The sequence below is a fragment of the Oncorhynchus gorbuscha genome, linkage group LG19, assembly GCF_021184085.1.
Source record: "Oncorhynchus gorbuscha isolate QuinsamMale2020 ecotype Even-year linkage group LG19, OgorEven_v1.0, whole genome shotgun sequence".
NCBI lineage: Eukaryota > Metazoa > Chordata > Actinopteri > Salmoniformes > Salmonidae > Oncorhynchus > Oncorhynchus gorbuscha.
In genome coordinates this window covers 13,976,279-14,003,312 of record NC_060191.1, presented here as the reverse complement: position 1 = coordinate 14,003,312, position 27,034 = coordinate 13,976,279, and the positions used below count along the sequence as shown (strand labels likewise).

Sequence of the window (27,034 nt, the reverse complement as noted above, 5' to 3'; positions counted from 1 at the left end):
ATAACCTGAAAGGATGCTCAGCAAGGAAGAAGCCACTGCTCCAAAACTTCCATGAAAAAGCCAGACTACGGTTTGCAACTGCACATGGGGACAAAGATTGACATTTTGGGGGAAATGTCCTCTGGTCTGATGAAATAACAATATAACTGTTTGGTCATAATGACCACCGTTATGTTTAGAGGCTTGCAAGCCAAAGAACACAATCCCAACCGTGAAGCACGGGGGTGGCAGCATCATGTTGTGGGGGTGTTTTGCTGCAGTAGGGACTGGTGCGCTTCACAAAATAGATGGCATCATGAGGGAGGAACATTATGTGGATATATTGAAGCAACATCTCAAGACATCAGTCAGTTAAATCTTGGTCGCAAATGGTTCTTCCAAATGGACAATGACCCCAAGCATACTTCCAAAGTTGTGACAAAATGGCTTAAGGACAACAAAGTCAAGGTATTAGAGTGGCCATCACAAAGCCCTGAACTCAATCCCATAGAAAATGTGTGGGCAGAACTGAAAAAGCATGTGCGAGCGAGGCCTACAAACCTGACTCAGTTACACCAGCTCTGTCAGGAGGAATGGGCCAAATGTAAACTTCTGTCCCACTGGGAATATGATGAAAGAAATAAAAGCTGAAATAAATCATTCTCTCTACTATTATTCTGACATTTCACATTCTTAAAATAAAGTGGTGATCTTAACTGACCTAAAACAGGGAATTTTTACTAGGATTAAATGTCAGCAATTGTGAAAAACTGAGTTTAAATGTATTTGGCTAAGGTGTATATAAAACTTCTGACTTCAACTGTATGTGTGGGGTATAGATATACAGTAGTGATTAACAAATCCTGTTAAACACTAATATTTCACATGCTTGTGACTTATGCAAAGTTTACTCCTGAACTTATTTAGGCTTGCCAGAACTAAAGGGGTTGAATAGTCAATGACTCAAGACATTTCAGATTTTCGAAGACAAAATCCCCAATATTCCAGCCGAAAAGAGGCCTGGTGTCATTTAATTTTATTTGATTTATTCTTCATTATTTTACAGTCCACATTAACCCTTCAAAAGAGAGCCAGACAACAGCTCCATGAGTAACACAGAGAGGAGCTGTTGAGTCCAGCTTCACACACAGCCCTCTGTGGTCCATTGGGTTAAAGTAAACAGAACCACAACGGCGGCATGATATGGTAACCACCTAAACTAGAGGATTCTGGACAGAATACCACAGCAGTCCTTATAGCATCGGTTTCAAAACAAAACATTTCCCAAATGAGGGAGAAATAAATCAACCTAAAACAAAAATAATATCATCCAATCGTACAAACATGAGAAATACTAGAAAACTATACAATTTTTTATGTGCATGACAAAATGTAGCACTACAAACTGTTTCCATCTCACGTAAATATATAATTTCCAAGTCCTAGGATCAATTAATATGGTACTCAAAATGTATACAGCATCTACAATTTTTAAAAACATAACATGCCAAAAGTAAATAGCCAGGTTTCAGGAGTGATGAGTTTAAAACTAAAAGAAAAGTAGAATGCTGAAATACTGTGCTTGTAGTCACACACACACACACAAAGGCTCAGCAGTTCAGTATAGCCAGGTTGGGTTCCCTCCACCAATCAAGAGTTAATATAAAAATGTTATTAAAAAAATAAAAACATTTAAGAAGTTCTAAACAAAACATGTTCTGGAAGCCGTTCTAAACAAAACATGTTCTGGAAGCCGTTCTAAACAAAACATGTTCTGGAAGCCGTTCTAAACAAAACATGTTCTGGAAGCCGTTCTAAACAAAACATGTTCTGGAAGCCGTTCTAAACAAAACATGTTCTGGAAGCCGTTCTAAACAAAACATGTTCTGGAAGCCGTTCTAAACAAAACATGTTCTGGAAGCCGTTCTAAACAAAACATGTTCTGGAAGCCGTTCTAAACAATCCATGTTCTGGAAGCTGTTCTAAACAATCAATGTTCTGGAAGCCGTTCTAAACAATCCATGTTCTGGAAGCCGTTCTAAACAAAAAACATTTTCGAGAAGCTGTTCTAAAAGGTGAGGGGAACCAACACATGACCAACAGAAGATCAGAATAAAGCAGCAACAGGTAAGTGTGCAAAGACTCAACCATAAGTACAACACTACTGCATCTGTCAGAAAACACATTATACTGCAATAAATCACCCCTTCCAATTCGTAGGAATTTATTTCCCCTATATAATTTCTTACATGTATATATAATATACAAAGCACGAGTTCAACTGAGCATTTTCTATCAACGTCCAATAGTGTCAAGTCCAATGCAAAGTCAACCACCACCAATTAAACAAAAAAACACTGCAGCAAAACAAATAAGTCATGACATCATAATAACTCATGGTGAGATGAAAGAAAAAACAACTACAAAGGAACTCTGAGAGCCTGTGTTTTTATTCACCTGGAGATTGTTACAGACACTGCATCACACGACAGACGCTAGTCACTGAACCTAACCCGTCTGGTCCTGTACTGTGGCTGGCAGGCGGCGCTTCAATAAGGAGCACTCACACAAGCAGAACACTCCTCAACGTTACCCTAACGTTGTGTCAATCCTACCGTAACATTGTTATAGATAAGCATAAGACTGGCTAAACGCTTTGACTAATGCAGCAAGTTACATGCAGTGCTGCCCTACACAATGCATCTACATTACTGCGGTCAGTTCGATGCAACTGGTGTCTTGATGTTATTCTAACGTTAATATTGCAGCCAGGGCCAAGGAGTGGAGAAGATAATGACAGTTGTTGACCATCTTTCTCTCAAATGAGCAGAAAGACATTTAAACTGAATAAATAAGATTAGGAATCTCCAGGTCAACCATAGTCCATTTCAACATTGAATAGAGACCCCAGAGAAAGATGTGCAGTTGCTTTCCAACTTAAATACTATGTCACTGGGATACACACATTATCATCTTGACACAATGTACATCCTCCCAATGAAAACAGTAGGCTGTCAGTAGCCTGCTGTTCTCTCAGCTCTGGTCAAAGGGTACAAGTGAGGAAATGAGCTGATACAGTCACTAAACCTCTTCAGGATACTAGTTTGGACTATCTGGTGAAATCCAGAGAATCTTCAGTCAAATGCTTCATGTCTTTTGTTTTATTTTTGAAGACTGAAGAGGTCATTTCACATTTAAAAAGGAGATATGGAGGACGATTGAGACACCAGTGTCGTAATAATAATAATAATAATAATGTATTATAATAATATCAAAGGAAATAATAATAAAATGAAAATGATCAAATAAAAACATTTTAGGGAGTAAGACAAAATATCAGCCAACTCTTTCTTTCATATTCATACAGCTGCAGGAAGTCTCAAACACTAAGAATGAGCTGTCCTCAGTCAGTCTTTCAGTCAGTCTCTCTCGTGCTCGCTCTTTCCAGATAGGGTGGCATGGAGGAAGATTTGGAGAGAGAGGTGGAGCAGGTGGATCCAGTGAGAGAGGAGAGATGGGGTAGTGTCATCAGTTCAGGTCTAAAACAGCCCTATGGAGACTGGACTCTCTGGGGTGATAGTAGTAGATACTCAGAGGGGTGAAGGTCAAAGGTCAAGGTGTGGTTAGAGCTGGAAGCCCTCCATGGGCCCGTCTTGCTGCTGGAAGATAAACTGGCCTTGGTTCTGGTCAACCTGTGGGGCGATGCTAGCGTCCTCCTCCTCCACACCAAAGTAATGCTCGATCAGGTCAAAAGCCTTCTGGTAGATCTCCTGATTCTCATGGCTCTGCAGGAACTCTATCTTGTCCAGACCTGCCATGGACATTTTTACATTTAGCAGATGTTATTATCCAGAGCAACTTACAGTCAGTGCATTCAACGAAGGTAGGTATGACATCCACACAGTCAGTCATCACAAATACAACTTTCCTCAATAAAGCAGACATCAGCTAAAATCAGTGCTAGTAACAAAAGCCAGTGGACACACACACACACACAAATTAATATCAGGCCTTAGTGACTCACATGACAATACTGAGTCATAATCACTAACTAATGGCTGTTTAAATTTGGCAGCATGTGTCATTGCATCTTATTAGATAACTACAGAGTACACTATTCACTTCACAGCAACATATCTACTGCCATCTAGTGGAACATTGTGCATTCCACTGGCTAAGTGATTATCCATGGCCTAATGACATTTCTCCTTCTCCCTGAAGAGTGCAATCGTTCCCTCTCCCTCCATATGTCAGTGCATTCCTTATAAATCCACGAGACATTTGCTATTTCAGGGAGAAGGTGGAGAAACAGAATTGAGCATACATATAAGGGTTGATTCCTGTCCCATTCTCGTGTGTGTGTGTGTGTGTGTGTGTGTGTGTGTGTGTGTGTGTGTGTGTGTGTGTGTGTGTGTGTGTGTGTGTGTGTGTGTGTGTGTGTGAAAAACATACCATAGGCTTCCTCTATGAGGGCACAGTAAGGATTGATGCCGGTGCCGTTCTGCTTGGCCTCCTGCTCTCCCAGTCTCAGGATGTTCTCCAGGCCGTTCAGTGACACCTGCACTATCTTACTGTCCATCACTGTCAGCAGGTCACACATGGGCTTGATGGTGTTCAGACTAACCAGGTACCTACAGGGACAGCAAGACAGTGCTGGATTGACATTTATTCATTTGGTTTAGCAGAGATACAGGTCTACTACACTGGGACAAAACTTTTGCCGAGCATGAAACTACTCCCATTAATTTAATGAATTCTTGGCATAAGCAGCGAGTCTCCAAAATTATGCTCCGGTTCTATTTAATAATTTGAAGCGCGTTATTACCTGATCTGCTCAGGAGTGCCCCCAGAGGTAGCGTTGGTTATAGCCCACGCTGCTTCCTTCCTGGTGCGGAACTCTGCCTTCTGAAGAATCTCTATCAGCACTGGGAAGATGTTGGCATCTATCACCGTCTGACCAAGATAGAGAGATAGAACAGTGAGATGACATTATACACACAAATAGGTTGTTGTCAATAAAACATCATAATAAGGTGCAGAGTGTTCGATTTGCCTGCTGGGAGACCCCCAGCTCCTCTAAAACCATTGACAACTACATGCCGTTTTCATGCCTTTTGAAATATCTTAACCTCATGAAGGGCATAGTCAGAACTACACAGTTCAGATTATTCCACATTTAGCTCTGAGTTAAACAAGTAACCATGCTTGTCATGATAAGTAAACATCAATTGGTCATGTAATTTCAGATACGTGAGGGTAACTTCCCGATATCTCTCAATATAGGCCACCATTAAGAGGATGATATTACAACCAAATAGTTAAAATTTATTTAACAATCCATTGAAAACAGCATGTAGTTGTCAATGGTTTTAGCAGAGCTCGCGGTCTACTCGCCACCCCAGCAGGAAAATTTAACTCTCTGCACCTTGTTGTGACATTTTAACAATAATGACCTATAGAGTATACTAAATATTATAAACACCTGCTCTTTCCATAACAGACTGACCAGGTGAAAGCTATGATCCCTTATTGATGTTACTAGTTAAATCCACTTCAATCAGTGTAGATGAAGGGGAGGAGACAGGTTAAAGATGGATTTTTAAGCCTTGAGCCCTGGATTGAGCATCGGTGCCATTCAGAGGGTGAATGGGCAAGACAAAAGAAGTTCCTTTGAACAGGGTATGGCAGTAGGTGCCAGGCACACTGGTGTGTGTCAACAACTGAAACACTGCTGGGTTTTTCACACTGAACAGTTTCCTGTGTGTATCAAGAATGGTCCAATACCCAAAGGAGATCCAGATAACTTGACACAACCGTGTGAAGCAATGGAGTCAACATGGGCCAACATCCCTGTGGAACGCTTTCGACACTGTGTAGCGTGCATGCCCTGACGAATTACAGCTATTCTGAGGGCGAAAGGGGGTGCAACTCAAAATTAGGAAGGTTTTTAATATTTTGTACACTCAGTGATAAAAGCCTTCAGACAACTACTTATAACAATGTGCTAGAGGTCGACCGATTATTGGAGGACCAAAAACCCGATACCGATTAATCGGACGATAAAAAAAAAAATGTATTTGTAATATTGACAATTACAACAATACTGAATGAACACTTACTTTAACTTAATATAATACATCAATAAAATCAATTTAGCCTTAAGTAAATAATGAAACATGTTCAATTTGGTTTAAATAATGCAAAAACAAAGTGTTGGAGAAGAAAGTAGAAGTGCAATATGTGCCATGTAAGAAAGCTAACGTTTCAGTTCCTTGCTCAAAACATGAGAACACATGAAAGCTGGTGGTTCCTTTTAACATGAGTCTTCAATATTCCCAGGTAAGAAGTTTTAGGTTGTAGTTATTATAGGAATTATAGGACTATTTCCCTCTATACGGTTTGTATTTCATTAACATTTGACTATTAGATGTTCTTATAGGCACTTTAGTATTGCCAATGTAACAGTATTTACATTTACATTTAAGGCATTTAGCAGACGCTCTTATCCAGAGCGACTTACAAATTGGTGCATTCACCTTATGACATCCAGTGGAACAGCCACTTTACAATAGTGCATCTAAATATTTTAAGGGGGGGAGGGGGGGGGGAGAAGGATTACTTTATCCTATCCTAAGTATTCCTTAAAGAGGTGGGGTTTCAGGTGTCTCCGGAAGGTGGTGATTGACTCCGCTGTCCTGGCGTCGTGAGGGAGTTTGTTCCACCATTGGGTGGAAGTATAGCTTCCGCCCTCTCCTCGCACCTCCCTGGGCTCAAACCAGCAACACAATAGCCACCACCGAAGCAGCGTTACCCATGCAGAGTAAGGGGAACAACTACTAGAAGGCTCAGAGCGAGTGACATTTGAAATGCTATTAGCGCGCACTAACTAGCTAGTCATTTCACTTCGGTTACACCAGCCTCATCTCGGGAGTTGATAGGCTTGAAGTCATAAACAGCGCAATGCTTGACGCACAACGAAGAGCTGCTGGCAAACCGCACGAAAGTGCTGTTTGAATGTATGTTTATGCGCCTGCTTCTGCCTACCACCGCTCAGTCAGATACTTAGATACTTGTATGCTCAGTCAGATTATATGCAACGCAGGACACGCTAGATAATATCTAGTAATATCGTCAACCATGTGTAGCTAACTAGTGATTATGATTGATTGTTTTTTTTTATAAGTTAAGTTTAATGCTAGCTAGCAATTTACCTTGGCTTACTGCATTCGTGTAACAGGCAGTCTCCTTGTGGAGCGCAACGAGAGAGAGGCAGGTCCTTATTGCATTGGACTAGTTAACTGTAAGGTTACAAGATTGGTTCCCCAAGCTGAAAATCTGTCGTTCTGCCCCTGAACAAGGCAGTTAACCTCTTGGAACTACCCATCTTTGATCCGGGAGAATTGTCATCAACTACACTAATTAGCATAGCGCAACGACCAAATAATCTTACTAGAAAATATTCATATTCATGAAATCACAAGTGAAATATAGCGAAACACAGCTTAGCCTTTTGTTAATCACCCTGTCGTCTCAGATTTTGAAATGATGCTTTACAGCCAAAGCAAGACAAGCGTTTGTGTAAGTTTATCGATAGCCTAGCATAGCATTATGTCCAGCTAGCAGCAGGAAGCTTGGTCACGAAAATCAATCAAATTAACCGTTTACCTTTGATGATCTTCGGATGTTTTCACTGACGAGACTCCCAGTTAGACAGTAAATGTTCCTTTTGTTCCATAAAGATTATTTCTATACCCAAAATACCTCCATTTGTTTGTCACATTATGTTGAGAAATCCACCAGAAATAGCGGTCACGACAACGCCCCAAAAAAAATCTAAATGATATCCATTATATCGACAGAAACATGGCAAACGTTTTTTATAATCAATCCTGAAGGTGTTTTTCAAATATCTATTTGATAATATATCAACCGGGACAATTGGCTTTTCAGTAGGACCGAGAGGAAAAATGGCTACCTCTGTCTTTTACGCAAGAATCACTCTGAGCCCTCAGCTGGCCACTTACGCAATGTAGTCCTTTACGCTCATTCGTCAACCTAAAGGTGTGAAACTATGTCTAAAGGCTGTAGACACCTTTGGGAATACGTAGAAAAAGGAATATGGTTGATATCCCTTTCAATGGCCAATAGGGATGCATAGGAACACAACGTTTTCAAAATATGAGTCACTTCCTGATTGGATATTTCTTAGGCTTTTGCCTACTCACAGACAATATTTTTACAGTTTTGGAAACTTTAGAGTGTTTTCTATCCTAAGCTGTCAATTCTATGCATATTCTAGCATCTGGTCCTGAGAAATAGGCCATTTACTTTGGGAATGTTAATTTTCCAAAAATAGTGCCCCCTAGCTTCAAGAGGTTAACCCACCGTTCCTACGCCGTCATTGAAAATAAGAATGTGTTCTTAACTGACTTGCCTAGTTAAATAAAGGTATAAAAAATATATATATACTTATTTATTAAATCTGCGCCCAAAAATACCGATTTCCGATTGTTATGAAAACTTGAAATCGGCCCCAATTAAATCGGTCGACCTCTACAAGGTGCTACCATCAAGCACAGGTACACACACACACACACACACACACACACACACACACACACACACACACACACACACACACACACACACACACACACACACACACACACACACACACACACACACACACACACACACACACACACACACACACACACACCTGGATCTGTGCTCTGTTTCCAGCTGTAATGTTAGACACAGTCCAGCAGGCCTCCTTCTTGATGGACTCCTTGGGACTACTGAGCAGGTGTAATAGGCAGGGCAATGCCGAGCAGTTCAGAATCACCTGGAACAATCCACACACACAGTGAAGATTACACACCAGTCAACCCACAAATACAGCTAGGACCATGTGAAGGACCAAAACTCCACACACATCAGGGTGAAGAGAGACAAAGCCAAGAAAATAAACTAGTTCTACCTGAGTCTGAATGTCATCGCCTGTCACTATGTTTCCCACAGCACGCAGCGCGGGAGAGACCACCTTATAGTCACTGTGCCTGGGAAAGACCAAAAACACCACAGTCAGTGTGCACCAACATCTCAATTTCTTGTGTGTGTGTCTAGTAGTACTTACATGAGTAGCTCCACCAGTCTGCGGCAGACCCCAGAGTCGATGACGGTCTGTATCTTGTCATTGGGTCCGTCAGACAGGTAAGAGAGGGCCCAGCAGGCATCAGCCAACACATCTGGGTCACTACTGAACAGCAGCCTGGACAGCACACTCAGACATGGAGACACCTGGGGGAGGAGGAGAGAGAGAGCAAAGAAGAAAGGAGCAAGGGGGAGGAAGAAAGACAGAAAGAGGGATAATAGTGAAAGGAGAACATTTTTTGCTAAGAGAATGGCTTTGAGAGAAATTAGTCAAAATCCCAGAGTGGTTTGTGCATTTGAAAGGAGAGATCTGTTGGACTGTTAGAACTGTCCTCTGATTGGGCAATGTGGGAATAGACCCCATTACCTTGGTGAAGTCAGGGGGGGGGTTCTTCCCTCTACACAGGTTAGACAGAGCCCATACAGCATTCCTAGTTGTGGTGAGACGGTTGGATTTAGCCAGCAGCCTGCGGGGGGAGAGAACAGTTCTCAGTACACCTTGTTTCTCTGACCGCAATTAAACTGTTAAACCTGACTAATCTGATTATACAATGTATTAGGTAATGGTATGAAACTCTATTCTCCTTGTTAAAACGACATGGGCCTACAGACTGATAAAACCAAGCTCGCACACACACATACTGTTGTAGGGAGGGCAGGATGCCACAGTTGAGAACGTAGTCTCTGCACTCTGCGTTGTCCCCGGCGATGTTCCCCAGGGCCCACACGGCCTGAAATACACCAATCACTCGTCACCTCTAAACCAGCAGCCATGCATATTGCCATTCCGTAACATTGCAGCTATATTGCATGCAGCTAGGAGCCATATTATACAGTGCTGCAGCTAGGCTATATTTCCACACAAACATCAGCACCATATAGAGCTGGGCTTGGAGGGCCATACCATATACTGCTACATAACCGCACAGCTAAGACCATATCGGGCTGGGATTGCTTAGTATTTGGCTATGTTAAAACCCATGGAAGGGGAGTGAATAAGAGAACTTCAGGGAGAAGGGTAGAGAATCAGAATGCAGTCAAAGCATTTATATTTAGGGAATGCAAAAATAGCTGGTTTACTATAATAATAATAATATAATAATATATGCCATTTAGCAGACGCTTTTATCCAAAGCGACTTACAGTCATGTGTGCATACATTCTACTATTCAGATAGGATCTTCTTGGCAGGACAAATCCCATGACATCTTATTCCCACTCCTGCTAGACATCCCTGTGACCCATGTGTTAGTGTCCCATCATGCTACAACTCTTCCCCAGGGCTTCAGCCCCCCCTCCCCCAGGCTGTTCAGTCACCTGCTCCTGGACGTCCTCGTAGTCCGAGTTGAGCAGCTCGATGAAGATGGGCACGGCTCCCATCTCAATAACCACCTTGGTGTGCAGGAAGGTCCCAGAGGCAATGTTGGTCAGGGCCCAGGCTGCCTCAAACTGTGTCACACACACATTTCACACCACGGTCACATGGGGAGCATAGGACAAGCCCTCATAGACAGATACACAGGCTGAAGTGTTACGATTGACTAAGTGTCAAAGAGGCAGAGGAAAGTTCACTCGCTACGTCTTTTGACAGGGAGCAATACAATGCAGATGTCATGCAGACTGACTAATGCCAACAGGATGTGATATAATATTACAGAAGCTGACTTAATTTCATATATTCCAAGTAGTGAATACATTTGTTGATTTCTAACACACCAAACCAAGAATTCCCAGCACATCCAACTAACAGACAGACTTAGACCCAGCCACCTGACCAACCTGAAGAGTGCAGTTCTCACTCCTCTTGAGAAACTCTACAAACTTATTGACGACCCCTGGGGTGAGAATGACCTCATCGATGGGAGGGTTGGGCTCTGATAAGGAGAGAGAAGAGAGCATGACAATGACATCACACTACTAGCTTAAAAACATCCTGGTTCATGGCTGAAAACGTGTGATGCTAAAACACTCCAATACGGTGTTGAGGGAATAGCATCAGGTCCAACAAAGGCATTACTTGCATACATTTAGCACGAACAATCCATCTTTGTTGTTGAGAAAACATACTATACAAGACCAAACTATGTCCCATTCCAAACGGAACCCTATTCCCTATATAGTGGGTCCTGGTCAAAAGTAGTGCACTAAATAGGGAATTGGGTCCCAATGGAGACATATCCTCAATATACAGGTGGCATGAGCCCTGCATTGGGGTGTTATGAATTGCATGATTCACACAGACCTTTGGAGAGTAACTTCCTGAATTTCTGTGTGGCAATCAGCTGCTGGTCTGGATCCTCAGAGAAGATCATCTGGATCATGTCTGGAGTTATGACACCTTCCTACACACACAAGCCAACATACATAAAGACATGAATGACTTACAAAACCATGTACTCTGACACTATACACACAATGCAGAGGAAGCGATGTAGTGCTACACGTGACCGGTTTATCACATAAAGTGCACTTAGGTCTAATGACCTTCATCTAGTTTTAATCACAGATTGATTTGAAAACCAAAAACTTGTGTCTTTTTTGGATACTGGAGAGCAAAGACTTAACTAACCATGGCTTTCAGAATCTTCTGTTTCCCCCAAAAGTATTTGTACTTATTTGATGGAGTAATGGCATTGTCTTTCAACAGGTAACTCATCCTTCGGTGCAGAGTGTAGATGATGAGAGCAAGACAATGGGACAATTGGAGTAATGGTCACTTACACCTGAGACTGGTGCAGTGGAGCTGATGTCGGGGTCCTGGACAGGGCATTCCAACATGGACTCGTCACCCGAGGGCACACACACATTCCTCCTCTTGAACAGCTGGGGGAAGAGGGAGAGGTAAGTGTTAGTAGGACACTGACTCACTACAACCCAAACAAACCAAAGACAACTATAACAAGTCAATAAAAAAATGACTCATATCTGGAAAAGATTTACCATTCAATAGGCATTTACATGGTCAAATTGGATGAGATTAGGGTTGTCTCCACAGAATGGAGAGTAGCTGATTCAGTGGTCCAGGCGTAAGAACTAGAAGCACCCTACCTGCTCTTCTCTCTTCTGTTTGCGGAGTTGGATCCCCTCCTCCTCTCTCCTCCGGCGCATCTCCTGTGGGTTCAGTGCTTTGTTCTTGTAACTCTTCATTCGGTCATTCCCTGGGCTTGCCATCTCGTCTGGGGAAATAAGAATAAACATAACATTATACTGAATGATCAAATATACAAACTTGTGAATTCACCGCAGCCACAACCAGCCAAACTTAACTGACTAGCTAGCTAATGTTGTTGTTAACATAGACGCTAATGGAAAATTAAATAAATAAAAATCACTCTCGATGTGAATTTGGATGTGTTGGCCAGAAGGGGATTTGAACACAAACCCTGCCATGTGCATCTTCAAACGAAAACAGCAGTTGGGGTGACAGTTTGACAGCTGATGAAGAACACTGGTGATCAAAGTAACAATACCAAATGTTTCTCGCTCGCTGTCATCAGCGGTTAGTAATCTTTGTGTTAGCTAGTGAGTCAAAGAATGCCATTCCTGGCTCGCTAGATAAAGATGACAAGCACACCAGCAAGCTATGAGCTAGATAGCTAAATAATGAATGTTAGCTAACATTAACCACGGTCTTGCTGACAGCGTCACATTGACATTGCTTGTTGTATTTTCTGGGGGAAATCAGTGGTCTTCCAGGCTGGATATCTCCAATCGCAAGAAACCGGGTTCCTCTCTAGCTAGTAGCACAGTACGGCCTAGTACAGTGGTTCCAAACCAGCGGTACTACCTAGTAGGACCCATGGCCTAGGGAGGGGTATCTGGCCTATCCACAGGGGGTACTTGAGAAGGCTCACGAGACCTTAGGCTTACTGGTAAAATGCACACGAGGGGGTAATTCAGGGGTACTCCGGGCAGAGCAAAATTCAGTTGATGGTACAATAACCCAAAAAGGTTGGGAGCCACTGGCCTAGCACACAGCAACTAGTAGTAGCATGCTAGCTACCTAGCTAATACATTATTCATGTTAATTAAATTACATGGTGTTCAAAAACCTTCCACCGTATTCGTATCGTTAGCGAAAAAAAATACTTAAATCAACTGTAAAACCAGTTATAATAGGCAATGGTAGCTAAAACTGCCATTAGACCCAAATCACAGCTTTTTAAGATTGAGCTTGCTAATAACACAGCTAGCGTTAGCAAGCTAGATAGCTCCCTACATCGTTAGCTAGCTAGCTCCTTCACACCCCTCTCCGGTCTCTCTTGTTTAGCAACCATCGTCATGCCAAGTTGCCAGATAATTCGTGATAAAAAAAAGAAAACAACAATAAAAAGGTTGTGACGATTGTATTGATCTTACCCATTTAAGATGAATAATGTCAGAAACGCCTAGGTGTAGCTAGGTATTATTATTTCCTTCACGCAAACTCCCGAGTCCAGCTGAGAGCAATATGGCGTCTTGTATTGCTTAAAATTTCCCAGTAACCCTCCTTGGATCAACAACCAGTGACGTCATATCCATCAGCTCAAACTGAAGGAGGAGAAGCAAACAGGGCCAGTAAAGTCAAGTTGTTAGCTAGCATTGCTAAGATGGCATATGAATGAAAAGTGAAACAGAAACACATTTATTTTGAAAGTAGTCACATAAGTCAAGCATTAGTACGGCACATCGTCCATATTTTTGAAATCGGTGAGTAACATGATGGTTAGCTAGCTAGCAATCTCCGTGTTTTGAAGTTACATTTTAGCCCATAGCCTGACATGCTGACTAGATAAATTCAGAATTAACTATGATAGCTGAGTTAGAATTTGGCTAGCTATCTTGGCTGACAAAGATGGGAATTGCGTTGTTGCGTCTTGGCTGACAAAGGTGGGAATTGCGTTGTTTCGTTATTGGGTACATTTGGTCTACATTGGATTGACATCCTTCCTGTTTATTCCAATTTATTTACTGACAATTCATGTTATCAAAATGTATCTTCATTTCAGTGTCCAGCTGAGCACCAGAAACAATTGGCCATGCTGACGTGTGAGATTTGTGGCGAGGAATTGGTGTTGGAGGAGGACATGAAGACCCATCTCCTCCTGAGCCACCCGGAGAATGACATGGGCTGCACCCTCTGTTCCTGGTCCGGAGTCGCCTACGACGAACTCCGCTTCCACATCAATACCACACACAAAGAGAAACAGGGCCATGACGGAGTAGGAGCAGAGAGTAGAGGTGGTCACAGTCTTGTCAGGCCCAGCTCAAGTCCTACTCCCACTACCACCATAGTGGACAATCACTGCAAACAAGCCATTGGTTTGTCTAGGTCTGAGGGTTCTGAAGGAGGAGTAGACAATTGGAACAGGTTTGACACCATTGGAGGAGGGGTCTCACCCAGGACATCCAATAGCACACTGGAGTCTAAGGAGCAAATTACTGAAGTTGGGGGGGAGTTCGGTGGAGGGCGATCAGTGGCCATTGTTGTATCCACCTCTTCAGTGTCTACAGGCTTTCTGAGATCAGCTCAGGACTCCAGTAGGCATACTAGCAGACACTGTAATGCTGAGGAGTCTGTGGGAGTGGGATCCGCAGAGCACACCAAAGTCAAACAGAAGCGTTTCTCCTCCCCACTTAAAGGTTTATTTTAGTGTGTCTGAAATGTTTGTTTATTCAACATGTTGTTACATCTTTACTGGTTTGTTGTACTGACTGGCGTTAGTTGGGTTTGTCCCACTGACTGACGTTAGTTGGGTTTGTCCCACTGACTGACGTTAGTTGGGTTTTGTCCCACTGACTGACGTTAGTTGGGTTTGTCCCACTGACTGACGTTAGTTGGTTTTGTCCCACTGACTGACGTTAGTTGGGTTTGTCCCACTGACCGACGTTAGTTGGGTTTGTCCCACTGACCGACGTTAGTTGGGTTTGTCCCACTGACCGACGTTAGTTGGGTTTGTCCCACTGACTGGCGTTAGTTGGGTTTGTCCCACTGACCGACGTTAGTTGGGTTTGTCCCACTGACTGACGTTAGTTGGGTTTGTCCCACTGACTGACGTTAGTTGGGTTTGTCCCACTGACTGACGTTAGTTGGGTTTGTCCCACTGACTGACGTTAGTTGGGTTTGTCCCACTGACTGACGTTAGTTGGGTTTGTCCCACTGACTGACGTTAGTTGGGTTTGTCCCACTGACTGGCGTTAGTTGGGTTTGTCCCACTGACTGACGTTAGTTGGGTTTGTCCCACTGACTGACGTTAGTTGGGTTTGTCCCACTGACTGACGTTAGTTGGGTTTGTCCCACTGACTGACGTTAGTTGGGTTTGTCCCACTGACTGACGTTAGTTGGGTTTGTCCCACTGACTGACGTTAGTTGGTTGTTTGTACGGACTGTTGTTAGTTGGTTGTTTGTACGGACTGTTGTTAGTTGGTTGTTTGTACGGACTGATATAATTTGTCGTACGGACTGTTAGTTGGTTGTTTGTACGGACTGTTGTTAGTTGGTTGTTTGTACGGACTGTTGTTAGTTGGTTGTTTGTACGGACTGATATAATTTGTCGTACTGACTAATTAGTTTGTTTGTCGTACCGTGTGATATTACTTGTTTTTTTGTATGTTGACTGATATGATTTGGTTTGTCATACGGACTAATAGTTGGATTGATGGCCTATTGATGAACTGTCAATGCATCCCATTAACAGTCCGTGCTATCTGGCACTCGTGGGCTCTTCCTCACTTTAGTCGTCGATTGCATCACTATTTTGTGAACCTCATCAGTTCGTTTTTTGTACTGACTAATATTAGGCCTAGTTGGTTTGTTGTACTGAAGCAGAAGAGAGATGCCCAACTCATCAGAATCTGTCGCCCACAAAGCAAGAGAGTGTTGAATTTAGCCAACAATAAAATGAATGGCTTATTTGCTACATGTGGTTTATTTATAATAGAAGTTTTGTAATGCTTAAGTTATGAGTGTACTGATATAAGTAGGACACATGACATCATTGTCACTTCACAAAAAACACTATCTCGGAGATGGCTATGCATATTCATGGGATGAGGCTAGCAGCATCTCTCTCCATTGAATACAGGCGTTTAACGTCGCAACCCTCATCGAATATTCAAAAAAGGATTACAATAATCCACCAATCCAAAGCATAGATAGGCAGGAGCTAGTCAGTCTGCCTTGCCGCTTCGTGGACAACAACTCCCATTGTTAAGGCGGGAAGACATGTATCTTGTCAGTATATCCATAATCTTTGATTATACTGACTGATTGATATCTGTTGGTTTGAGTAGAGTAGTACTTTATTGATCCCAACTTGGGAAATCGTTTTCACTCAGCATCACTAATAAATTACAAAGACAATGATAAAAATGCATAATAAGACTGCATGTTAGTAGCCATAAAAGATGGAGAGAAGTTTAAGATAAATACTGTTGTCTATCCTACTGCTGTGAAACAAGCAATAACATTCCTATTAAGAAGGCACCATAAATGAGTCATTTGTTAAAAAGCCTCATGGCTGTGGGTAAAAATGGCCTTCTGAACTGCTCTGTGGAGCTTCTGGGCAGGATGAACCTGCTACCAAAGCTGCTCCTGTGTGGCATCAAAATGCTGTGTGGAGTGGGTTGAATTAGTCTTGTCATCATCCTGTGTCTCATTGTTATGTACTGTGTGTCTGTTGTCGTAGAGAAGCGGTTTTCCTGTCCTATGTGTGCTCTGGTCTGCACCGACGCCTTCATCCTACAGGAACATGTTGAATTACACTTGCTAGAAGAGAGCCCAGCTGAAGGTACAGGATCTACAGTTCAGAACATATAGACCACACAGTTCAGCACAGAACATACTGACTGTACAAACTCATGACAGCCTTGAGTCTACACAGTTCAGCACAGACAGAACATGAGGCCCAATCCATTGTGTTAAGTCTCTGACTCTGACATAATCTGTATCTGTCTTTTCAGAGGCTGTCCTGGGGGCCACATCATCAACCGAGGCAGCATCATCCAGCAACAGCTCAGGTTCGTCTCATTCCTTTCATCATAGGAACAAATATAGTTCAACCAAACAAAGGAAGAAGCCTGTATATGGCAGATCCACAGAAGTTGAGGCTCTCCCTCTGCCCATGTCTTACCGATGAAGGTCTAATATTCCCCCAAAAAGCAAAATGAACTTGCAAGAGAGGTTTTATCTTAACAAGAATAACTTGGATGAATAATGATTTAGATCAAATTGCCCCGTCGATATCCCTTTTAACCACTGTGTGTCCCTGACCTCGTCCTCAGGTGGGAAGAGTTATGAGTGTCCCCTGTGTTCCATGGTGTGTGGAGACTGCTACTCCCTACAGGAACATGTGGAGCTGCATCTTGACTATGGCACAGCCCCTAGTGCAGGTATGGCTTGATTTAAACAATCATATGTGATGGGAACACAGGTTTCATTGGGATTTTATGTTTACACTTGTGGGAGTTGTCCTAAAGGGATAGGGCTAAATTCAAAGTCCATCTTAAGGAAGAAATATGAAAAGCAGAAGTAAAAACATGGTAGCAATTGAAGGGGAAGAGTTTAGTCTAATAATTTCCCCATAATTGCCAAAGATGAGGACACAACAGTTCACCTGACCCAAGACTGAATCCAAACATTACACTGTTGTTTGTATGTGCATTTTACATTGACTGTACCTTTTTCTGCATTTGTTGATAACAAAATCTGAAAATATTCTGGATACATTCAGTAACATGATAAGAATATTCCTGGAAAATATGGGCATAGGTGCAACGTAAGACAAAATAAATAGTTTGAGTGGGAGGACTAACTGGTGTCTCCTAGTGGCCACACACCTCTCCAAAGTGTGCTAAGTTCCTAAGTCATTTCAAGGAACTTTTGACTCAAAGAAAAGTCTTAAACTATAAGGTGTTTTTTGAGCTCTCCAAGCTGTGCCGTTGAGGAACAAGAGCAAGCACAATTGTAGTTGTTTTGAACACAGTCCTGCGTCCTTGCCATCACACAATTACTGTTGTTGTTTACACAATCCCAAAATTGTCCATTTATAAATCGCAGTCTGGATCAGATGGGCATCATTTCAAAGCCTGTTATATTGCCAACATGACTAGCGAAGTTATAAAATACAATATTACAGTGATAGGCTTTCACAATGCAATTCAGAGAACCATTTTGGTGAGCATAGAAATGAGTCATGAGTGCATTCAGGTGCGTGTGCCTCTGCAAATCTTCTTCACAATTAACAAACATGGGCTCATTCTGTTCAGAACAACACAGGATATTACGCCAAGTCATCTTGTACATCAAAAATAGTGATAATTTAAAAATAGAAAATAGTGATCATAAATGGTGACACTGTATATGACAAGTTTTCTGATATGGAAGTGCACATTTACTCACAGGTGTTTGGCTTGTTTGTATGACATCAAAGCGAGATTTATTATAATTCTCAACGTCTGATCTTTCAAAATACATGGAGTCCTTTTTAATTTACAGCATTTCCCTCACTTGGACAACAAGACATTTGCAAAAGTTGCCCAATTAGCGGGAGATATGGGCACAACTTCTTGTAGGGCGAGAAGCTCAAGTTCAGATCTGCTGTCAGGCAAAACCCATACAGTGCTGTGAAGCGCAGAGCCAGAGCTCTGACGTCATGTATAGCATGTACTGTACAGCCAGTACGTTCCAATTTACGCATTTATTAATGCCCAAATCTGCTATTTTCTTCCTGAATATGAGTACGAGTATAAAAGGTTAATGAGAAATCTATTTAGTTCCCACTTATGCTTCCAACACGTTTTATTTCCTGCTTAGATGTAGCCATGTTATAACAACATTATGACTGTTATTTTACCAGAGAGAGAATGGTGTAATACCCCATATTTGATTTGCACAAGCACTCTATTGCCAGCCAACTCCTGAAGTTGCAATATAATGTGTAATTTGTCCTTTGTGATCGGTTTTGAACTATGAATTTCCCTCTGAGGACTATAAAGTTTGAACTGAACGGAACTTCTACAACCTGCCAGCTCACACCACTGAGCTCACACATGCAGCTGTCCTCACAACAGTTTTGTGTGTACAGGGTTGATTTCCATGGTGAATTCGAGAGAGGGAATTTTGACTGACGCTGTGTGTGTTGCAGTGAGCCCTGGCTCAGACCTGAGGCTGGCCAGACGGCTGCAGGAGGAGGAGAAGCAGAGGAGGAAGGAGCAGGAGGCCAAGAGGGAGGCAGAGGAGTTCAAGAAGCTGCAGGTTCTTATAAAGCACAACCATAATAACACTGGAGTGGTGGATTTGACCTTGCTGCATGATGCACCATATGACGCGTCTGTGCTTTGTCACAGGGCTTATGTAGGAAGTGTGTGGTTTATTTGTGTTTCTGCACGTCAACAAGATTTACAGTATACGTGTGTCTGCTTATGTATGCTGAGTGTGGTGGTGACCTCACCCTGACCCCTTGCTGTGTGTGTGTGTGTGTTTAGAGGCAGTTTGGTGTGGACGGGAGGGGGGGCTACCGCAAACAGATGGAGAACGCCGTGTCTCGAGGTGTCATGGTGCCTGCTCACTTCCACAACAAGAGAGATGAGATGATGGAGGCTCTGGCCTCAGGGGTCGACGATGGCAGGACCAGAACGCAAGGTGTGTGTGAGATTCAATTTCTTATTCGGATCTTGACTAACATAGCTCCCTCATTATTTACTATGTTCTCAAACTGAGTTGTTTAGATCACATCATGTTATGTTTATACAGCTGTCTATCTACCACCTACATCTCTCAATGTTTTGCATACATTTTATTTAGCCTACAAGGTATGTATGTCATTAATAACTGTCTTCCTTCAATTGATTAAAAACTAAATGGCAGCTCCACCTTAGTGCTCTCTTTCTCTCTGTCTTTGTCATTCTCTTTGTTTATTGTATTCTTCTCATTCTGTCAGGTGTGCTGGGTGCTCTGTATGTTTACTACCAGAGGGAGGCCAGAGACTGTGTCCACGTGTGGCTGAGTGCTGACACAGACCACTACTGCTCATCAGAGGGGGATAAGGGCTGGGGATGTGGCTACAGAAACTTCCAGATGCTCCTGTCTTCTCTGCAAAGAATGGCGCCCTACACTACCTGTCTCTCAGGTACACACAGACAGAAACACGTATATCAAAACATCACATTCTACAATTGTTTACCATTCTCTCAAATCCAGTAGCTGTCTGGATTGCTCAATGAAACGGTTCAATGCAGCCCTCTCAAAAAGCTGTTTCGCCATGTAATCTCCTAAACTAACATTCTCTCTTAAATATTCTATCATGGCATCTTTTCCTTGCCCCCCTCTCTCTCTCCCTCCTCTCCCAGAGGGGTCAGTACCCAGCATCCCACAGGTGCAGGTGTTGATAGAGGGGGCGTGGCGGGAGGGGTTAGACCCTCAGGGTGCCACCCACTTTAACCAGCGACTACAGGGCACACGGGCCTGGATAGGAGCTACAGAGATCTACGCTCTCTGCACCTCCCTCAGAGTCAGGTTAGAGCCCAGAGAGTTACACACAGAATGTTAACATACTACACGCATTAGAACACAACACATTTGTGTAGCCAGCTATATTTTAATTAGATACACCTGAATGGACTCTCACACTGAGTATACAAAATTAAAAGAACATCTGCTCTTTCCTTGACATGGACTGACACAGGTGAATCAAGGTGAAAGCTATGATCCCTTATTGATGTCACTTGTTAAATCCACTTTAATCAGTGTAGATGAAGGGGAGGAGACGGGTTAAAGAAGGATTTTCAAGCCTTGAGACGATTGACATGGATTGTGTATGTGTGCCATTCAGAGTGTGAATCTGCAAGACAAAAGATTTAAGTGACCTTGAATGGGGTATGGTGGTAGGTGCCAGGCGCACCTGGTGTGTGTCAAGAACTGCAATGCTGCTGGGGTTTTCTTGCACAACAGTTTCCTGTGTGTATCAAGAATGGTCCACTACCCAGACATTCAGCTGACTTGACACAACTGTGGGAAGCATTGGAGTTAACATGGGCCAATATCCCTGTGGGGCGCTTTTGAAACCTTGTAGAGTCCATGCCCTGACGAATTGATGCTGTTCTGAGTGCAAAAATGAGGGGAGGGGCTCAATATTAGGTTTTCCTTATGGGTTTGGTATACTCAGTGTACACACACAGAGTCACTATAGAATGTACATGGTTGAAAATGGATTCTGTTCTCAGTCAGTTACCTCTAACCTGTGTCCCCACAGTGCCCGTGTTCTAGACTTCCACCAGCCCACGGGCCCAGGGGACACCCACCCCCGCCTCTTTGACTGGGTGAAGCAGTATTTCTCTCAGACTGCCACCAGAGGCGCCCAACTACCGCCCCGGGTGGTGCAGACCACACAGCCGCCCCTCTACCTCCAGCACCAAGGTAGTCTTAACATGGGTTTAGTGGATTGGATGGATTAGCTGATGATGGGTTACTGATATCCAATCTATAATTTGTTTATGGCGTGTGTCTATTTGATGTTTTCTTGTGTGTTGTTTAGTGCTGAGCGATTAGTGCTTTTTGAGGTCGGTTGTGTTTTGGTTCGATCATTCAAAAATAATAACGTTTTTCGGTTTCGATATTATTCTTTACATTAAACGCACTATACATTTTGTGGGTTGAGTGCTGTAACAACACATAGTAAAACAAAAGTCCCATGATGGTAGTGACTGCCCATTACTGCTTATCACTTATTCACATTTACTTTAATAAAATATTTGAGTTGGTGTGTATATTACATTTGTTTTATTCAATGACTTTATTATTTCATTCCAAGTCATCTCATCTCTATAGAGCTGCTGCCTATGCTGTCTGACAAAATCACTATTTTACTCGTCCTTCAAAGTAAATACATTTATGACTGCTGAATACCAACTACCAATCACTTAGAACATGTATTTTCAGGTAGAGATACCTCTCGAAGCAACTGCTTTCTATCTCGCTCGATCACGCGTTGTCACGCCTTGGTCATTGTATTTTGTGTTTTTGTTATATGTTTGGGTAGGCCAGGGTGTGACATGGGTTTATATGTTGTGTTTCGTATTGGGGTTTGTATTATTTTGGGATCGTGGCTGATTAGGGGTGTTGTTTAGGCTTGGCTGTCTGAGGCGATTCTCAATCAGAGTCAGGTGATCCTCGTTGTCTCTGATTGGGAACCGTATTTAGGGAGCCATAGTTTCGCTTTGTATTTCGTGGGTGTTTGTACCTGTCTCTGTGTTGTTTCACCAGATAGGCTGTAATTAGTTTCACGTTCCGTTTGTTGTTTTCGTCTTTAAGTTATTTCATGTACCGCGATTCTTTCATTAAAGTCATGAGTAACCTACACGCTGCATTTCGGTCCGACTCTCTTCTTTCAACAGATGAACGTAGTTACACGCGTGCTCCACACAGACCGGACAAGTAGGCGGGTGCGCAAAGGATTATAGTCATTGTAGTTAATTACCACGTTTTCTGCACTAAAATATGTCGAAAAATGGCCTGTTGGAAACTTCAACTCACTACTACATTGCACAGTTTGAGCTTGATCTGATTTATCTATACAGAAACTGCACATTGAGCTCACAGAACAAAAACTAATTAAATGGAATTAAAATAATTTAATCTGTCGGTCAATTAGTGATTAAAAACTGAAAAATAACTTAAATGTTGTTAATCGCTCAGTACTAGTGTGTTTGAGGGAGATTTGTTTGTTTCGTATGTGTGTACACCTGATTTCTACGTTATCTCTAAAGCCTTGTTCACATTGGCAGTTTGAAGTGACTCAAATCCTATTTAGTTGCATATCCGATTCAAATCTGTTCTGTTTCTTGCAGTTGGAACAGCCAAAAAGCACATGGAATCTGATATTTCAAGCCACATTTCAAACCACCTTCGTAGGTGTTTTTAAAGTCCGATACAAATCTGATTTATTTGCCCTCAAGTGGTTTTTAGACTTATTTGGCATATCTTGTTGCTTGCCAGCTACTCCGTTGACAGTTTGACAAGAACATCTGGTCGTAACTTGCTTGTTAATTGTTTAAAAACAAATGAGTGACTGTTCTAGAAAGCTAAACTACTACCTACCTAGCTAGTTGACTGCTGTGGCTATCCAGATGATTCCATTTGAAAGTTGGATCATCTTATCCTTTTGAGGCTTTAAGTGTTCTTACACTATGATTTTGAACATGCAAAGCAACTGGGGAGACATCCATGGCAGGCATTGTTATCACCATAGCTTGCTATATAACGTCTGAGTGATAGGAAGCATGAGCACCACCACCAATCAGCCTACAGCACTGTGCACACACCCATAGTTACTATGATAACTAGCGTAGCCATGTCAGCAAATGAATGTCTCAACACAAACACATCTGATTTGCTCACTTGTAACATACTGTTTTGAAAGTCAGTAGTCCAAAATGGATTTGAAAAACATAATTGATTTAGGCATTAAGACCTGCGGTGTGACCAAGGCTTCAGTGTGTTTCCTCCATGTCTTCTATCGACATCCTCAGGCCATAGCCGCTCTATAGTAGGAGTGGAACAGAAGAAGAATGGCAGCCTGTGCCTGTTGCTCCTGGACCCTGGCTGTACACCAGGAGATGTGAGGAAATTGCTGAGCCAAGATGGCTCCACTGTTAGCACAGCTGTCTGCCGCATGAGGAAGTTTCCTGGCAACCTGAAACATAGGCAGTACCAGGTGGTGGCTGTAGAGGGCATGCTCGCCCCCGTGGAGAAACAGGTGAGTCTGAGTGGCTCTTAACTGTATACAGTTGTAAAGTGTTTTGCTATGATGTGCACTGAACAGCGAATCAGCTATTCAATATTGATTTGGTTTTTGTTTGTCAGACCCGCATTCTCAACTCAAGAACACTGCAAGCCGAGAGGATCCCTTGATGCTGGAATGCAGTTTTGTAAATGTATAACTGCCAAAAACAGTTCATGTTTAATTTTATTAAGGTAATAAATGATGTATTTTAATATTTGCCTTTTTCTCTGTTCTGTTCAAACCCTCAACATATTTCTGCGTGTAGAATTGGGACCTTGTAGAAGTCGTAAGGACACACTCTGAGAATGGAACATGTATTCATATATTTATTGAACTACCAGAAATGACTAACCAAACATTATAGATTGACTGATTTTTAATGGAATATCTACATAGGCGTATAGAGGCCCATTATCAGCAACCATCACTCCTTGTGTTCCACTGGCACATTATCTTAGCTAATCCAAGTTTAGCATTTTAAAAGGCTAATTTATCATTAGAAAACTCTTTTGCAATTATGTTAGCACAGCTGAAAACTGTTGTGCTGATTTAAAGAAGCTATAAAAGTGGCCTTTAGACTAGTTCAGTATCTGGAGTATCAGCATTTGTGGGTTCGATTACAGGCTCAAAATGGCCAGAAACAAATAACTTTCTTCTGAAACTTGTCAGTCTATTCTTGTTCTGAGAAATGAAGGCTATTCCATGCGAGAAATTGCCAAGAAACTGAAGATCTCGAACAACGCTGTCTACTACTCCTTTCACAGAACAGTGCAAACTGTCTCTAACCAGAATAGAAAGAGTGGGAGGCCCTGGTGCACAACTGAGCAAGAGGACAAGTAGTGTCTAGTTTGAAAAACAGCTGCCTCACAAGTCCTCAACTGGCAGCTTCATTAAATAGTACCCGCATAACACCAGTCTCAATGTCAACAGTGAAAAGGCGACTCCAGGATGCTGGCCTTCTAGGCAGAGTTGCAAAGAAAAAGCCATATCTCAGACTGGCCAATAAAAAGAAAAGATTAAGATGGGCAAAAAAACACAGACACTGGATAGAGGAAAAAAGCATTATGGACAGACGACTCTAAGATTGAGGTGTTCAGATCACAAAGAAGGACATTCGTGAGACGCAGAAAAAATGAAAAGATACTGGACGGGGGCTTGACGCTGTCTGTCCAGCATGGTGTAGGCAATGTCATGGTCTGGGGGTGCTTTGAATATTGTAAAGTGGGAGATTTGTACAGGGTAAAAGGGATGTTGAAGAAGGAAGGCTATCACTCCATTTTGCCATACCCTGTGGACGCCATTGCCATACCCTGTGGACGGCGCTTAATTGGAGTCTATTTCCTCCTAAAACAGGACAATGACTCAAAGCACAGCTCCAAACTATGCAAGAACTATTTAGGGAATAAGCAGTCAGCTGGTATTATGTCTATAATGGAGTGCCTAGCAGTCACCGGATCTAAACCCTATTGAGCTGTTGTGGGAGCATCTTGACCGTATGGTACGTAAGAAGTGCCCATCAAGCCAATCCAACTTGTGGAAGGTGCTTCAGGAAGCATGAGGTGAAATCTCTTCAGATTACCTCAACAACTTGACAACTAGAATGCCAAAGGTCTGCAAGGCTGCGATTGCTGCAAATGGAGGATTCTTTGATGAAAGCAAAGTTTGAAGGACACTATTTCAATTAAAAATCATTATTTATAACCTTGTCAACGTCTTGACTATATTTCCTATTCATTTTGCAACTAATTTCATGTGTTTTCATGGAACATTTCTAAGTGACCCCAAACTTTTGAATGGTAGTGTGTGTGTGTGTGTGTGTGTGTGTGTGTGTGTGTGTGTGTGTGTGTGTGTGTGTGTGTGTGTGTGTGTGTGTGTGTGTGTGTGTGTGTGTAATATATATATCATAAACGGAGTGCATCCATGGAGTGACGCCTGGTGAATCTTTGCCCCACACTCTTTCACTAGAAGTAGGAATAGACCAGCCCCTCATGTATTGTCAAATCAGAAAACAAGACCAAGTAGTTCTCCCTTTTCTCAAACATGAGTCTGGTTACATGGGGAGACATAGAGACCACTGATGATTTAGTGTTGAGTCACACTTTAACCTTCTGTCCTGTTCCAATTGAGGAGGAACATTCCACAGCTTTTATCTTCTTACAGTATCTGGGGGCCAGGGCCCTCTGGGTACGTGCGGCTTCAATGAAACAGATACACACACATATACTCTCTCACAAACACAGAAGACACACACCCTCCTGGAAAGTCACCTGGCCACACGATCACTACTGTGAGAATAGGACAGATATTTGTTTTAAGTTGCTGGTGAAAAGGACATTCTGTAATACATATTATTCCCAGGCCACCGACTGTAATGCTCTAATTACTATTGAACTGGTAGGACTGCAGTCTGTGGGTTGGTTGAAGGAACTTCTCTGGTACATTCTTTCCTCCAAGCCTCTGTCCATGCCCTCTCAGCAATGTGACAGCTCACTGATAACTGACAGTTGTGTGGATTGCGACTTTGCATGTCCTTATCAGTTCTACTGAAAATAAATATGTATTGTATGTATTGGACATATAGTACTGTCATATTAGAGAAATTGCACAAACTGGTGAAAGGTTATTTTTATGGTTCATTGTCCTCTAACAAAATATGAGTCCATCAGCAGTATTAGGGTCCATGCATGGCAGGGCAGCCAGAACACGTGGTGAGATGGCATTTACCACAACACTCTTCAATCACCATTTTTGATTAAGTTTAATAAAATATATCAAACGTTAAAAAGAGGGGGAAAGTGCTGTATTTTAGACTGATTTGCCTCGTGATTTGTCAACTCGACAAGTTCTCTATCCTTCACGCTGGAGTGCTGCTACAGGCTCTTTGCATGCCTTAACCATTCACATTCACAGAAATCGCAGGTCACGCGGGCTGGACACAACGGCATAAAGCTTACGGCAGTCTCCACTTCCTCTGGTATTTATTTAGCAAACCTGATAACACATCACACTAGACAAGCCAAAACTCTTCCATAAATGTATCAGCATATACACTTAAACATTAGCGATCTGACATGTTGTATTGCATGGAAACCATTTTTTCTTCTTCAGTATGATCAACTGTAGGCTTCTAATGGCTGCAGCTG

At 42.4% G+C, this 27,034-nt stretch overlaps 2 protein-coding genes across 4 annotated transcripts; one reads left to right on the top strand and one right to left on the bottom strand.

The window, feature by feature from the left end:
• Nucleotides 1-1,000: 1,000 nt before the first annotated feature.
• On the bottom strand, nt 1,001-13,642 carry LOC124005049 (importin subunit alpha-6). Its single transcript, XM_046313917.1, has 14 exons — nt 13,492-13,642; nt 12,181-12,308; nt 11,854-11,955; nt 11,375-11,474; nt 10,912-11,006; nt 10,450-10,581; nt 9,775-9,863; nt 9,500-9,599; nt 9,116-9,279; nt 8,960-9,038; nt 8,699-8,824; nt 4,805-4,932; nt 4,432-4,610; nt 1,001-3,790 (listed from the first exon to the last, which is right to left on the bottom strand). The coding sequence occupies exons 1-14, from the start codon at nt 13,493-13,495 to the stop codon at nt 3,603-3,605; spliced, it is 1,614 nt and encodes a 537-aa protein (XP_046169873.1). The 5' UTR covers nt 13,496-13,642; the 3' UTR covers nt 1,001-3,602.
• LOC124005048 (zinc finger-containing ubiquitin peptidase 1-like) lies at nt 13,629-24,105 on the top strand. Of its 3 annotated transcripts, none has more exons than XM_046313914.1 (12): nt 13,629-13,821; nt 14,121-14,754; nt 16,800-16,901; nt 17,074-17,130; nt 17,395-17,502; nt 19,257-19,366; nt 19,597-19,753; nt 20,052-20,240; nt 20,461-20,626; nt 21,363-21,526; nt 23,638-23,864; nt 23,972-24,105. In XM_046313914.1, the coding sequence occupies exons 2-12, from the start codon at nt 14,151-14,153 to the stop codon at nt 24,017-24,019; spliced, it is 1,932 nt and encodes a 643-aa protein (XP_046169870.1). In that variant the 5' UTR covers nt 13,629-13,821; nt 14,121-14,150; the 3' UTR covers nt 24,020-24,105. The 3 variants fall into 3 exon arrangements, with proteins under 3 accessions (XP_046169870.1, XP_046169871.1, XP_046169872.1); XM_046313915.1 differs by lacking the exon at nt 13,629-13,821 and adding an exon at nt 13,832-14,001; XM_046313916.1 differs by lacking the exons at nt 13,629-13,821; nt 14,121-14,754 and having other exon boundaries at nt 14,781-16,901.
• Nucleotides 24,106-27,034: the final 2,929 nt, after the last annotated feature.